The 15,286-nt window shown below is 38.0% G+C and overlaps 1 protein-coding gene across 1 annotated transcript in view; it reads left to right on the forward strand.

Annotated features, from left to right (window-relative positions):
- Nucleotides 1-15,286, forward strand: part of CNTN5 (contactin 5) — a 541,975-nt gene that overhangs the window by 195,705 nt on the left and 330,984 nt on the right. The window contains exon 6 of the mRNA XM_027849527.1: nucleotides 14,414-14,595. Coding sequence (XP_027705328.1) covers nucleotides 14,414-14,595 — 182 coding nt within the window. The remainder of the gene's footprint in view (nucleotides 1-14,413; nucleotides 14,596-15,286) is intronic.

Consider the following 15,286-nt stretch of genomic DNA (forward strand, 5'->3'; position numbering starts at 1 on the left):
CAAAGAGATCAAAGAAAAGGGAAAAAGACTTATATGTACCAAAATACTTATAACAGCTCTTTTTTGGTGGCAAAGAATTGGAAATTGAGGGGATGCTCATCTGTTGGGGAATGGCACAAAGTAAAATGAGAAGAACCAGCAAAGTAACAGCAATGTTGTACCAAAAAACTGTGAAAGACTTGGCTACTCTGATCAAGATGGTAATCCAATACAGTCTCAAAGTGCTCATGGTGAAAAAATGCTATCCACCTCCAGAGAAAGAATTGATGAACTCTGAGTGTAAATTGAAGTATACTTTTCTTACTTTATTTTTGGGCAGCTTTCTTTTGTGAAATGGCTAATATGGAAATTTGCTTTGCATGATTTCACCTTTATAATTGATATCATTCTGTTTGTCTTCTCAGTTGGTGAGAAAGGGTCTTCAGAGAGGGATAGAATCTAGAACTCAAAATTTAAAAAAAGAATATTATGAATAAATTAATACATTTAAAAAAACTAAAATTTCTCAACCTTACCTGAAAACCCCTGATCTAGATAATGCCCACTTTTTCCCTTCATATTGCCTCATCCTCTACCCAATATGTGGTGACATCCTGGCTTTGCACCATTCTTTCAAAAACTTTTCCTGCTTTCTCCTTAGGTTTTGGTCTTCTTTACCTTAAGAATTCTATTGGCTTGGTTGGCCTTGCAAGTTTGGGGCTCAGGGGGAACAGAAGGAGAAATGAACTCATGTGTGCCAATAAATCATTAACTGGGCCCAAAGGGAAGAATCCTTCTTCTGAGGAAAGTGGATATGGTCCAAGTTATAATTAGGGGGAATAAGTAAAGAATAAACAGGATGCCATACATTTCTGGTCAAGCCAGAATTCATGGCGTGAAAAAAATCAACTAATTAATCAACAAATATTTTTTAAGCCCATACTACATGCCAAGTACTGTGTGAAGCACTAGAGATACAAAGAGAGTAAAAAACAATGCCTGCCCTCAAGGAACTGACTGAGGAGACAACTCTCTATTTATAGGTAGATACAAGATACATACAAGTAGATAGAAAGTTACTTAGAAGCTGAAACGTTTGGAGAATGAAGCGGTACTCCACCTAAAATGACATTTGAATGGAGCCTTGACCTGAACAAGACAGCCTGAGGGAGGAGTCATGAAAATATTGCATGAATGGTCCACAGATGCAAATCAGTGACATTGGTAAGAACACCGTGAAGAAGAATAGCAGGTATCTGAGATGGCATTTGGATGCCATAACTTCTCCACCTGGAGCTGTGCTGCGATGACAATGCCCCCATCTCACTGTGCTGTTTCTATTGCTGTATCCTTGAATAGTCAGTCAAAAAAAAAGCCCATCACATTCCTTCTGGCCAACCTTCTGTTGATGATTCCCTTGCTGCCTCCTAGATAGACTAGTCCTCTAACTCGTCATCACCTATTTCTCTAGGACAGGCTTGCCAAGATGGCAAGAGTTTGCCTTTCTATGGCACAGCCCTTGATGACTCAGAGTAATCTCATTTCCACAAAATGTTGTCAAATTTTCACTAATCTCACAGCTGACCTCCGATTTTGCATCTCCAAATGCCTTTCAGACATCTCAATTTGGATGTCCAGTTAAATTCAACACATTCAAAAGCAAATTCATTATCTTTTCCCCTAACCTTCCATCTCCCTCCTAACTTCCCTATTATGGTCAATGACAATACCATCCTCCCAATCCTTTAGGCTCACAACCTAGAAGACATCCTCAACTTTTCACTAATCTCTCACCCTACATATTCAATCTGTTGTCAAGGCCTGTCAGTTTCATCTTTATAGCATCTCTTGATTACAACTCCTTATATCCCCTGATGCTACCACCACCCTGGTGCAAGCCCCATCACCTCACACTTGAATTATTGCAATAGCCTGCTGGTGGGGCTCTGCCTACCTCGAGTTTCTCTCCATTACAATCCATCTTCCATTCAGCCACCAAAGTGATTTTCCTCAACTGCAGATCTGACCTTACCACCTCCCTACTCAATAAACTCCAGTGATTCCCTATTGCCTCCAGGATCAAATACAAAGTCCTCTATTTGTTGTTCAAAACCCTCCATAATATATCCCCACCTTCCCTTTCCAATTTTCATGTACCTGACTCCCTGCCACATACTCTTCCATCCAATGATACTGTCCTCATTGCTATTCCATAAACAACAATTTCCATCTGTTGGCATTTTCTCTGTCAGTCCCCCAAGCCTGGAATGTGCTCCCTCCTCATCTCTGCTTCCTGGTTTTCTGTAAGTCCCAACTAAAATCCTATCTCCTACAGCAAGCCTTTCCCAACCCTTTATAATTCCCTTTCTTAATTATGTCCTAGTTAATCCGTATATAGCTTTTTTGTACATTTGTGTTTGCTTGGTGTCTCCCCTGTTAGATTGTGAGACCTCTGATGGCACGGACTCTTTTACCCCTTTTTATATCCCCAGCATTTAGCAGAGTGCCTGGAAAATAGTAGGTGCTTAATAAATATGAATTGACTGACATTATTACATAATGCAGTTTAAAATACTTTAAGATATTCAAATCATTATACATTTCTACTTTAATATTAAACAGTAAAATTCAAACAGAAAGATAATCTTAGGGAATTCGTACATATCTTTTTGATCAAAACATGCATCTTATTTATCTTAGGATGATAAAAGAAAATACCATTTTCTTCTCACTTTAATATAATAGGAATAGTCTTTGCCTTTTGCTGCTTCAGTTCCATTTTTGTTAGTAAAACACAATTCCCAATATGTTTTCTAACCCTCTATTTTTCTAAAATTTCCATTGTTGTGCAGTCTCACTTTTGAATGAGGCACACATTTTAAATTAGTCTGTGGATGAGAAACATAAATTCACCTGGATTGAATATTTAATGAGGCCTCAGTAAATCAGTTAAAAGAATAAGAGAGAAAGGAAAAATGCAAGGTACTGTACTTTATTCTCAGTGCTTTTCTCCATGTATCACATCCTGTTCTGGATAAGCTAAAATTCAATAACTCCATAGGATCAAAGTAATTTAGGGTAATTAATTGAAATAAGGCTTATAGTAAACCTAGATAAGTAGGCTTTGCATTGTTTCAACCTGGAAGCTGCAAGCCTTCTGGCGACATCTTAACCTCTGAGATGAGAAGAATAACCTACTGTTATTTATTGGTGAAATTAATGGTTTCTAGAACCAAAACCATTTGGAAACTCAGGAGCAACATTGGATTCAGGCATGAACTCTCAATTCTGAATGACTGACCCTATTTCCAATTTGCAAGCAGTCTGATTGAATGTGAGCTTTTATTTCCAGGGCCATTTGCACTTTTAACAATTTTATTATTGCTTTTTGAGGAGTGATAACATTTTCCAAAGGGTAAATCATCTAATCAGGAATCAAGCTTTTATTCCTTCTTTTCATTCTTGGGTTTTGGAATCCATTTGAAGTTGGTGATAATGTGATCCCCCATTGTGCAGTTGAGGAAACTAAGGCAGACAGAAGTTAAATGACTTGCCTAGGGTCACACAGCTATTAAGTGTAGAGTCCCAGATTTCAACTCAGGTTTACCTGATTCCAGGCCCAGCACTCTTTCCACTGTACCACCTAGGTGAAGCTATATCTTTTTTTTTAACTACTCTCGGGACTGGATCCTGGCCTTACCCAAAGATTCCAGATCATCTGAATTACTAAAAGGCTAGGTAGGTATTTTAATAAGAATAAAAAAGCAACTGTTCTTTAGCTACTTATACCACAAAAAAGCAGGAATAGAGACTAAGTAGGTACAAAACAATTACCTTGTGACTCAGTTTAGCTTTTGTTTTGACTCAAATGAATTTGCATGTTAAATCAGAGATCTTGGGAATCTCTAATCCCAAGGGAGATAATTGTATCTGTTAAAGGACAGGGATTTAGCTCCAGACCCCTGGAGTTCAAAAAAAAGACTAAATCTTAGCCTGGGGGCGAAGCCAACAGTCTTCTTATTTGGGTGACCTAACTCACAGCCTCTGGCTGTGACTAAATGTGGTCAGCATGCCCTTATTATTTGCACCCTAGGAGGCTGGAACTGCTAGCTGCTAGTCAGAAAGCTCAGAAGCACATATCCAATTGCATCAAAAACTAAACTGCAATCCATGCAAAGCTAAAGGCAGGACCAGTAGGAACAGTACTGTAGAATCATTAGGAGACATAAGGCACTCTTCGATGTTGATGGTGTAAATTGTGCTTTATATGTTTCCCCGTATGTGTGTCCCACCATGAGTTTCCTAGCTGTGATCTTCAACGCTTTTTCAGCCCCTCAGCTGTTTCTCTCCTCTGATTAGAAGGATGGAGGGTAGAGCAATGAGCTCTCCCAAAGCTTCCTTTTATAGAGGCCTCAATTTTTCAACTAAGTCTTCATGTCCCATCGGTTCTCTGCTTTGGTTTCAACTTCTCTACCTGATGCGGTTTAGGGGTTCAGGGGTGCTGGGACCCCAAAATCACAAGACGCGGATCCTGCCCGAAAGAATTCAACCCAAGCCTTCTTTCATCCAAAGACAAGGTTTATTAGAACATCCACCATATTGGGCAGACTGTTAAGGAGTCTGAACATGGGTAATCTGAGCAGTGGCTAGATTTTAAGAATCTCAGCATCTTAATGGAGACAAGATGGACCTTATATACAGAAAGCCTGTGGGAGGGACCTAGGAGTGGCCAGTAAGCTGGGGTGAACTGAACTCCTGGGACCTGAACCTGGAGGCCAAGGGAGAATGAAGCCTAGCTAGGATTAAGGGTGGGAAATGGGGTGGTGGAGCCATACATAGGGGTAAGACAATGGAGGGGAGATTGGATGTAGCCACAACGAAAGGCCAGTTGACAGGATTATAGCCTCAGACAAACACCAAGAGATTTGGCCATGTGGGAAAGTTCAGGGTTTTTCCTTTCTGGGACCCAGATCCCAACCCCATCATACCCACCCCTACCCTTCTTTTTGGGGTACCCTCTGGCAGCAGTAGTGCCCCCCTCCCCTCTCCCCACACATACACATACTTTTCAGATTCTTTTTGTATATTGTTCCCCGCCCCCATTAGATCCTAAGCTTCTTCAGGGAGGCATTTCTTTTTATATGTATATATCCCCAGTGCTCAGCACAATGCCTGGCACAAAGTAGGTTATTGACTAGGCTAAGTGTTTATCTATGGTCACATACACTATAGCATCAGAAACAGTATTCTCCAAACCCATGTCTTCAAACTGAAAACCAAATGTTCATTACTTCATGCTATGGATTTATTACTTATCAAGTGCATTGTGTATGTGGTGCTAGAGATACAAAATTAAAGTCTCTGCCTTCAAGTAGCTTTCATTTTTCTAATAATTTTTCTAATACATTTTTCTAATAAAGGAAAGAAACAAGAACACAGATAAATTCAAACCATATTCAGTGACACAAAGTAATTTCAAGAGGAAGAGAGAAGGAACAATCTTGCAGGGGTTGGGAACCTGCAGCTTTGAGACCACATGTGGCCTTCTAGGTCCTGGGTTACAGCCTTTTGATGAGTCCAAGTTTTACTGAACAAATCCTTTGTTCTGTGAAGTTTGGATTCAGTCAAAGGGCTGCACTTGAGGACCTGGGGGCCTAAATTTTAGGAGAGGCCTTGTAAGGAATTGACATTTGAACTTTTCTTTGAAGAAAGGTTAGACTTCTAGGAGGCAGATTTGAAGAGTATATTCCAAATATCAAGGACTGCCTATGACCTAAGGAATGGGATGTCACATTACAAGAAAAAAATGAGTAGGATGGTTTTACTGGAGTGGAGAATAGATGAAAGAGAGTAGTATGAAATGAGACTGGGAAGGTAAGTGTCAGACAGATCATAGAGCAGTTAGATGGGTTCTAAGATCCTTGCCAGTTTTAAATCTAAAATCCTTGGATAATGACTTGCAAATTAAGGTTATCCTGTAGCTTCCTATGTATGAACAGGTCTGTGCAGGTTGATAGCTATCAGAGTACTTCAGTGAATAGAAGGGGACTTTCTAACTGCTCTCAAATGCATAGCCACTCCTCACTGAAAAATGCCTGTTCCAGCCCATTTGATTTCAAGGTCAGAACTTTTGTGATATTGTATGTAAATTGAAATGTAATATGGTAACAATATCTGTTAGATTTTATTTTCACTTTTAACATGGAAAAATTTTGCTTACAAGGATGCTGCATATTAAATAGACAGTTGTTATCACCCCCGTAGGCAGTTAAGTTTTGTTCTTTTTTTTTTTTTTTGAGGTATCGGCATATAAAAGACAAAAAAAACTATCTCAATAGCTCTTTTTTATGATGGCTTTTTATGTGCTTTCTTAGTGAAAAGTTATAAAACTTGGTTCTTTGAGTTCCTTTCATGGATATACAATATTTCCTTCTTTTTTTTTTAACCCAAATCACAAAGGAGCAATTTCTATATACATTTTCACGTCAGAGATAAAATTCATCTCTCACTTGTGACTTACGCAAGGAAAATAGGAAGCTCCATTAGACAGACGTACAATTTGTCTGTGAATGGTGATTTGCAGTTGGGGAGTGCTTTCTTTGAAATCATTAAATCTTTACAGCTAAGTATTCTTTCTGCCTTGGCAGAGTCTACAAGTTGCCTCATCATAGAGATAAAAATGATCTTTAAGAAATATGCTTAATGACTTCAATAATGGCTAAAAGTTCATCCGTTGCTTTTCCTACTTTTCAGAATTTGACATGGCAGCACTCTTCATGCTTTTACTTCAACAGCACATGACAAAAAGGCTTGTGGCAGAATTTCAGTGTTGTTTTACATCGTTTTTTGCTGTTATTAGCTGAGAAATTTTTGAAGCTAATGAGCAGTGCCAAGTTCAGTATTAATATTAGCTAGCAAAATGTCAGTTTTTCTCTGCTCAGCTGTATTCCTTTTTGCAAATGAGAAGTCAAAGTGCATTGCATAAATATAACTTCAACATTAACTAGTATGGGACAACACAAAGCCACAATATATCGTCTTGTTGAAACTCAGCATTGGCATTTGAAGGTTTCCATGGTTGAGACTATACTTAGTGTCCTTTCTAAAAACAGCACCCCCTTTTTAAAATTGTGCTTAAAAATCCTTTGGTTTTGCATCTCTCGACATATTGTCTTTCCCTCTCTCCCAGAGAACTATCCTTTCCGATAATAATAATAATAAAAGTTAAGAAGACACCAGCAAAACTATCCTGCATATCAACCAAGTTCTGCATTTTATACGGTGTTCCACACCATAGTTCCACCACCTCTGCAAAGAAGGGTGGAATAAATCCCTTTTCTATAAACCTTGTAAGAAATACTTACCCTTTCAAGAAATGTTCAAGTCAACTTTGTTATTTTCATAACTTTATCAAGTGTATTATTATAATTAACATCCTGTCAGATTAATGCATTGTTATTAGTTTCGAATAGGTTTCTTTAGATATGCATTAACCCTTCATTCAATGACTATGGCAATGTACATAAAGTTAACATTTAGAAGCAACATAACTCAGGTCAAATAAGGTGGTCAGTACTGGTACCACAATAACATGCATCCTCTTTTCTCTGTTAATCAATATACTACAAAAGTAGAAAGCAGTATGTTATCTATTGTAATCACAATATTGATCATGCTGTTGCCTAACTTAAAGAATGTATTTTGTAAGGAGTTTACTTGGATTTACTATGGAAACCTCTGTTGTGATCAAACAAAACAAAAATCATTGAATTAAAAAAAAGGAAAAAAGAGATGAAGTAACTCTTTCAGTGGACCTTAGAAATAATTATTTACCATGTAATGTCTGTGACCTTGAAAGAGTTAACATATGCCTGAATATCCAACCCAGATTTTATTTAGTAGAATTTTTTTTCCCCAACAATGGCTTCTAAAAACTGACTAGAGGTAGTGTGAATAGTTGAAGGAGCACTGGATTTAGAATTGGGAAGACCTGGATTCGAATCCTGTCTCAAATACTTAGTACTTGCATTCCCCTAGATGAGATATTTAACTTTTCTGAGTCTGTTTTCTTATCTTATCTTATCTCATCTATAATAATTGCACCTTGCTCACAGGGTGGTTATGAGGGTCAAATGAAATAAGGTATACAAAGCACTTTGCCAAATTTAAATTGACTACATGAAAACCAGATGTTATAATCATTATCATCATCATCATCATCATTATTCTGGACCAGGTGCACATTAGTCCCAAGTGCAGGGTCAGGATTGCTGAGATTGAGTCAGGCAGAATGCAAAAGCAAAAATTATTTTACTAGATAACTTTGTAATTGAAATATGCTGACACTTAACAGGTATATATAATGTGTTGCTGAGGAGAGCTCTCTAGGTCCCCTTGCTCCCCATGGGGACATGCCTAGGTTGGTAGCAATAGTAGGTCACCCAGGATTGAGGAGCCCATTGAGTCTAGAGAGCTATACTCCTTCTTGGAGCTGGCTTATAGGGGGTTCACCACATCACCAAAAGTAGGTTTTAACATATTCAGACAATCTGTGAAGCAGGTATGATCCTATCAACTAACTTAGAATTAGAGTGGACTACCTATGTCCTTTAGTCCTATGTCCTATGTCTTTAGATGTATCTAAAGAACAATATAGTATTATGATTATCCCTATGTATTTCTTTCATATCTCTGTTATAGAACCAAAACCAGGGGTATACAAACATCTTGAATTTCTAACTGCACCAAGTAGTACCTTGGGGACCACTACATTTCTCCCTTTGGTCTTGATCTTGGTCTGGTGTGGCCCCACCCAGGCTGAATTATATTTTATGCCTGTTTGTAAATGACCCAGATCCGGGTTCTTGGTGCTAATAGGTGAGATAACCAGTAGGAGCAGGACGTGAGGAATGCTTTTGGCAAAGCTAATAAAAGAAAAAAGGAAAACAATTATGGCCCAAACTATAACCATTCCCTAAAGTTTAAAAAAAAAAAATTGAAGGGGCAGCTAGGTGGTACAGTGGATAGAGCTCCAGCCTTGGAGTCAGGAGGACTTGAGTTCAAATCTGGCCTCAGACACTTGATACTTACTAGCTGTGTGACCCTAGGCAAGTCACTTAAACCCCATTGCCTCACAAAAAAAAAAATTGGGATGCCACTAGGGTCACAAATCGTTGGGAGGTCACCATGGATCAGGGAGTCAGTAGAAATTGTTAGCGTGAAGACAGGGGCTAGGAACAGAAGTCAGGCTAATAGAACCAGAAAGCTTTGGGGATCATCTCTGCTCTGAAACATCTGTAGATTATTTGGAAACAAGAACTAAGAATATAGAATCCCCTTGTTTGTAATTTGCTGCTTGACCTGAGGGGATGAGGCCTGTCCTTTCATTTTGCCACCAATTCTATTTTTCCCCACTTGCCAGATTACCACCTCTCTTCAGTCACACATTCACCTTTCCTTCTAGATTGTTAGGTAAAATGGTCAGTAGGAATTGTCAGTAGAGGGAGGGAGAGAGGCTCCTGTACAAGTGATCTTGTACAACCTGAGTGAGGGAGATGCTAAGTGGGTACAGCACTACTCCACTGATTCTTCTGTGTAGCCCTTGGGTAAAAAGATTGGCATTGAGATACCTGAAGGAAGTCAGGGGCCATCACCATCCAAGCCAAAAACTGTGGTTCTACTCACTTAGGTAGGAGTAGATGAGCCCATGAATGAGAGGTGGTGGCCAGCTAGTGGGAAAAAATGGAATGGGTGGTGGAATGAAAGGAGACAACTCATCACTTCAGGTATATATGTATCAGTCTAGATACCTATTGGTAACATATATGGCCAGTGTACATACCTGGGTGAGGGGAGGAGGAAGCAATGCATATCTTCAACACAGCATGACTGCTGACATAATCCAATGGATCTCATTACTTACATTAGGCCATGCTCCTTATAGGTTTCACATGACATGTGATCTTTGTCATGCTTACAGTCAAAGTATTTGGGCATAAAGGAGTCTCTAAGAGTAGTTGTTTTTCTCTTGTCCTCTGGTCACTGCTGGTTTCTGCAAGATATGGCTCCACTGGACAGGATATTATGGAGTTCTCCCTGCCTCCAGTGTCTACTTTCAGCTGAAATCATTCAGTTGTACATCTTCCTCATAAGTGGAAGAATAGTTTATACTTTCTTTATTCTAGCTTAAAGCTCAATGGTTTAAGCTACAGCTCTTTTAGAAATGCAAGATCCTCATAACCTTGTCCTCAAACAAGGGGGAAAAGACCATAACTGCTATGCCACACAATGAATAGACTGCAGGACCTGAAGTTAGGAAGACTTGAATTCAAATCCAGCTTCAGACACTTACTAGCTGTGTGACCGTAGGCAAGTCACTTGACATCTGAGCATCAGTTTCTTTGCTAAAAAAGGGAGGTAATAATAGCAACTACCTCCCAAGGTTGTTGCAAGGATAAAATGAGAAAATATTTGTACAGCACTTTGCAAACTTTAAAATATCATATTAATGCTAGTTTGTCATTATTATCATTATTATTATCATCATTATCATCATTGTTGTTGTTATTATTTTCTTCCCCATAAAGATAATCTTTTAGTCTTTAGAGCATTGGCTGTGATGAGTTTGCTCTCTCCAAAAGAATCCTTAACCCCAGAGAACACACTCTTAGAACACAGAGCAGTCAGTCACCAAGAATTATTCTGAAGCTTTAGGTGTACTTTTAAAAAATTAACTTCCTGCTCAAAGGGCAGCATCTCCATAAGCTGTTATGATTTGGGATCAGATAATTCTTATAACTCCTTGATCAGTATCCAGTTGGCAAGTTTCAGCCATTCAGCACAGAGGCTGGCTTCCCATAAACTACAGTATGCCATTAAGGATTGAGTCTTTTTCTCAAACTCCAGTATTTTTTTGCTGTCCCATGAAACTGAATAGGTGGGAGAAAGTCAAAAGCACAAAAATCTCTATGTAGAGCTATGTGGAGGCATGTCCCTTCTCTTCAGTCTTTAATTTAAGATTTCCGCCTTTATTATGTATATGTAACCTGTCTAATCTTTTCCTGCTTTGGGCAACACTATCTCTATCTTTTATCTCTATCTTTTTGTTTTGTTTTGTTTTGTTTTTCTGTATAACTGAATGGGAGACTAAGAAGAAAAGGAAAGGAGTAATTATAGTAATGTTAAACTAATTCACTTATTAGAGATTGGATTTATTTTTCTTTTCACCTAGAAGTTGGAGGAATATATAAGTGATATGTATTGTTTTACCTTGTGAATCAAGGTACCAGGACATGTTCAACCACCTGGTCTGATTTAGGACACCCTTTGTCTGCATTAGTGTACTCTCCAAAGAGGCAGCAGTAAACAATTTAATATTGATTCACAATCCAATTCCGTAGTCTTCAAGTAAAAAAAAATTGAAGCATAGATAGCTTAAAAAATAAAGTTCAATGAAAAGAAAAGACAATCTCAGTTTTGGTGTTTCACTTTGTTTCTCAATATGGTTGGGTGTCACTTAAGTTAAGTAATTGAATACAAAAAAATCTATCCAAAAACATATGTTACTGCAATTAAAAAATGACTATAAAAAGATTTACCCAAAGATTGCTTTAAATAGGGTATATTTAATATATGATATATATTGTATTGTATATTATAATTATATATATATAAAATAAATTTAAGTAGTGATAGTCGATTCATAGAATGTTAGAGCTAGTATAGACCTTATAAATAATCTTTCATTTTCTAGATAAAGAGACAGATTCAAAATTGATGTCTGAACCAAGGTATTGACTCCTCAGTTCTGTGATCTTTCCCCTAGACCAAGTTATAGGACAAAGAAGCATACATCTAAAGTGTTCAAAAGGACCTCCAATAGACATTGACAGAAAATTTAGGTCAATTGAAAGTAGCATTCAGTACACACAAATATTCATAGGAGCACATCTGTTATGTAAAAGTAAAGTAAGCCTATACCTCCAAATATTATGAAGGTAACAAAATACTTTGAATGAACTAGGAACTTAGATTTAAGACTTAAAGGTAAAATTTAATAATTTGCTAAAAATCATCTTTGGAAGAAGTTGGAAATCAGTTCCCAGTAAAAAAATCTGAATAAATACCTGAAGCTTTTCCTGATCCCCCAAGCTGGGTAGTACCCTCCCAAACTTCCTTGTATTTAACTACTTTATTTGTATTTTTATTTATTCTCTTTATATTTATCCTATGCATGCATTCACATCACACGTCTCCTCCATTAGAATGTAAGTTCTTTTAAAGTAAAGATTATTTCACTCATTATATTTGTCTATTTATATCCTTATCGCTAAAAACATTGCCTTGCATGCAATAAGCATTTAATAAAAGTTTGTTGATTCATTGATTGAAGTAAGATCATTGTAACCAGCCTGTTAAATTGAAAGAAAGTGCCTTATGTAATGATAAGACTGGAGATACTACCATTAGACACTGGAGGGAGAGATGCAACTTGCAGGAATTTAGTAGGCCCCAGGCCAGATCAAACACTTTGTCCCAGTCTATGGTAGAGACATAGGCACTAGCCTGGCACAGTGGAGCAAGCACTAAATTTGTTAGCAATAGAGAAATGTGTTTATGAATAAGTCACTTAACCTCCCAGAGACTGGATTGCCTCATCTATGAAATGAAAATGAAAATAATATTTGGACTGCCTATTTCACAGGGTCATTGTGATAAAGGTGCTTCAAAAACCTTAAAGCACTATCATAAATTTGATTTATTATTAGCCAGAGTATGTGGATAGTGGTATACGGTATTTATTATCACAGAGGGAATGTGGTGTAGTGGATAGAGTGCTAAAACCAGAGACAGGAAGACCTCGTTTCAAATCCCATTTCACTTACTAGCAAATAACTCTCTAGGCCTCATTTTCCTCATTTGCAAATTGAGACAGTTGGACCCAATAGTCTCTAAAGTTCCTCGCAGCCACTATAACACACGCTCTGGGGCTACTCTCCCAATCCCCACTGGTAGTGACAGACTCCCTAGATTGGTTGACTGTGATCCCAACCCTTATATTACAATACAAAAATAAAAATAGCAACCACATGTGGATCAATAGTTTCTGCATCAGTGTCTTGGGTCCCGGCATGTCTACCTTCTAACCTGTAGTACTTCAAACAATGTTCTACCAGACAGAGAGCTGGCCTTCAGTAGTTAGGGTTCCTATGCCAATAGGATCAGTTGGAACTACTTTCCCCTCCACACATATACCTTAATCCGTGTTTTTAAGGGAAAACAATGGCATTTACTATGTGCTAGTCACTATGCTAAACTCTGGGAATACAAATACAAACAAAAAGAAAGGCAGTTCCTATTGTCAAGAAACTCACAGTTTAACAAGGAAAGAAAATACATAAAAAGAAACTCAAAAGTAGAGAAAGAGAAGATGGAGATATCCAGCACAGAGAAAGTCCAAAGAGTCAGGAGGGAGTATAGGAGGGAGAAAAATGAAGACAACGCTAGTCGGAGCATCCTTCTTAAAATGGAAGTCCTAAGGTCCTAAGAAGAATCAGTCAGTCAAAAGGAGAGGCCACAGGGCTAGGGGAGACTTTCAATGTTAGAAGTCTAGGATGAAGTGAAACTTGCAAGGTAAAGAGAAAGTTTCAACATATTTCTTTGTCTTCTCTCCTCTACCACTGGATAGCTTTTTGAACTGTAATTCCTCCTCTATAAAATGAAGGGATTGGCCTAGATCAGGGTGGAGAACCTGTGGACTCAAGGTCACCTGTGGTCCTCTAGGTCCTCAAGTGCAGCCCTTTGACTGAATCCAAACTTCACAGAACAAATCCCCTTAATAAAAGGATGTCTTTTTGAAAATGTGGACTCACTCAAAAGGCCACACACAAGGACTTAGAAGGCCACACCCAAGGACCTAGAAGGCCACATGTGGCCTTGAGGTTGCATGTTCCCTACCCCTGGCCTAGATGATTTCTAATGTCTCTTCTAGCCTTCACATTCTATGAAAGATGTCCAAATAGATAGAGGGCTACTTGGCTACTTTAGATGTTTAATTTATCATAAAGATATAAAAGGGAAAATTATTCTGTGGTTTCTCAAAAGTAGGAAAGATGATCAAGAGCATAATGACAGCATCCAGATGTGCCACTCAAGTTATCCTGAAATGTGTGTGTGTGTGTGTGTGTGTGTGTGTGTGTAGCATAAATGAAGCATTTCCCAGAAACATGAAGGAAAAGGAGAATTCTCCCTTATACTATCACCCTGTATTAGACGTTCCAAATGGAAAGGAAAGTATATCAAGCAGCACATGGACCTTAATTGTGATTATGTTTTATTACTACTTAGCCTATTAAGTGCTTAAATTACCAGATAAGAGAATCTATGTTTCTAATAGTGGAAAGTGTGTTAACAGTATTCTCACTAACTGTTTCAGCCCTGTTCCAACAATCTCGTGGATGAAGGTTAATGGTTATATTCCAAGCAAAGCACGTCTGCGGAAATCTCAAGGAGTGCTGGAAATACCAAATGTACAACTGGATGATGCAGGGATATATGAATGTAGAGCTGAAAATTCACGTGGAAGAAATTCTTTCCGTGGACAATTACAAGTCTATAGTAAGTATGGTCTGCAATGATGCAGAGGCACGATTCCCCTCAACACACACCCCTTTTTATATCTCAGTTTAAATGCAGATAAAGATGATGTATTATATGTTCCTTCAGGACAGATACTGTCTTTTTTTTTGGTATCCTCAGTGCTTAACACAGTGCCTAGAACATAGAAGGTGCTTAATAAATATTTGATTGCTTTAGAAAATTCATAGTTATTTGGTGCCAAGGACATAACTTGCCTTATATCAGTTTTCATTCTCAGGTACTCCATAAGTTAACTTTACATGGAATATTGCTCTAAAATTATGACAAATGTATATGTCTTTATAAATCACAGCATTTTCCCTTAAAATAAAGGGAGATTTCTTTAGGGCCCTAAACTCTTTCCTAAATTTTGGTTGCATTTATTAACTCTTTTAGGCTTCTAGGTTAAAGGACTACAGTGTGATAAGTGATTATCTAGTAGACTGAAGCTAAAATAGTTACTGAAGGTATCAAATTTAAAATCCACCCTTGGAAAATCTGGCTTAAGAGGGAAAGGAGTGCCTACTATGTGCCAGGCACTGTACTAAGAACTTTACACGTATTATCTCATTTATTCTTCACAATAACCCTTTATCCCTGTTTTAGAGAGTTTAAGTGACTTGCCCAGGGTCACACAGCTAATAAGTATCTGAGGCTGGATTTGAACTCA

This window comes from Vombatus ursinus, unplaced genomic scaffold (assembly GCF_900497805.2).
Source record: "Vombatus ursinus unplaced genomic scaffold, bare-nosed wombat genome assembly UNPS02007612.1, whole genome shotgun sequence".
NCBI lineage: Eukaryota > Metazoa > Chordata > Mammalia > Diprotodontia > Vombatidae > Vombatus > Vombatus ursinus.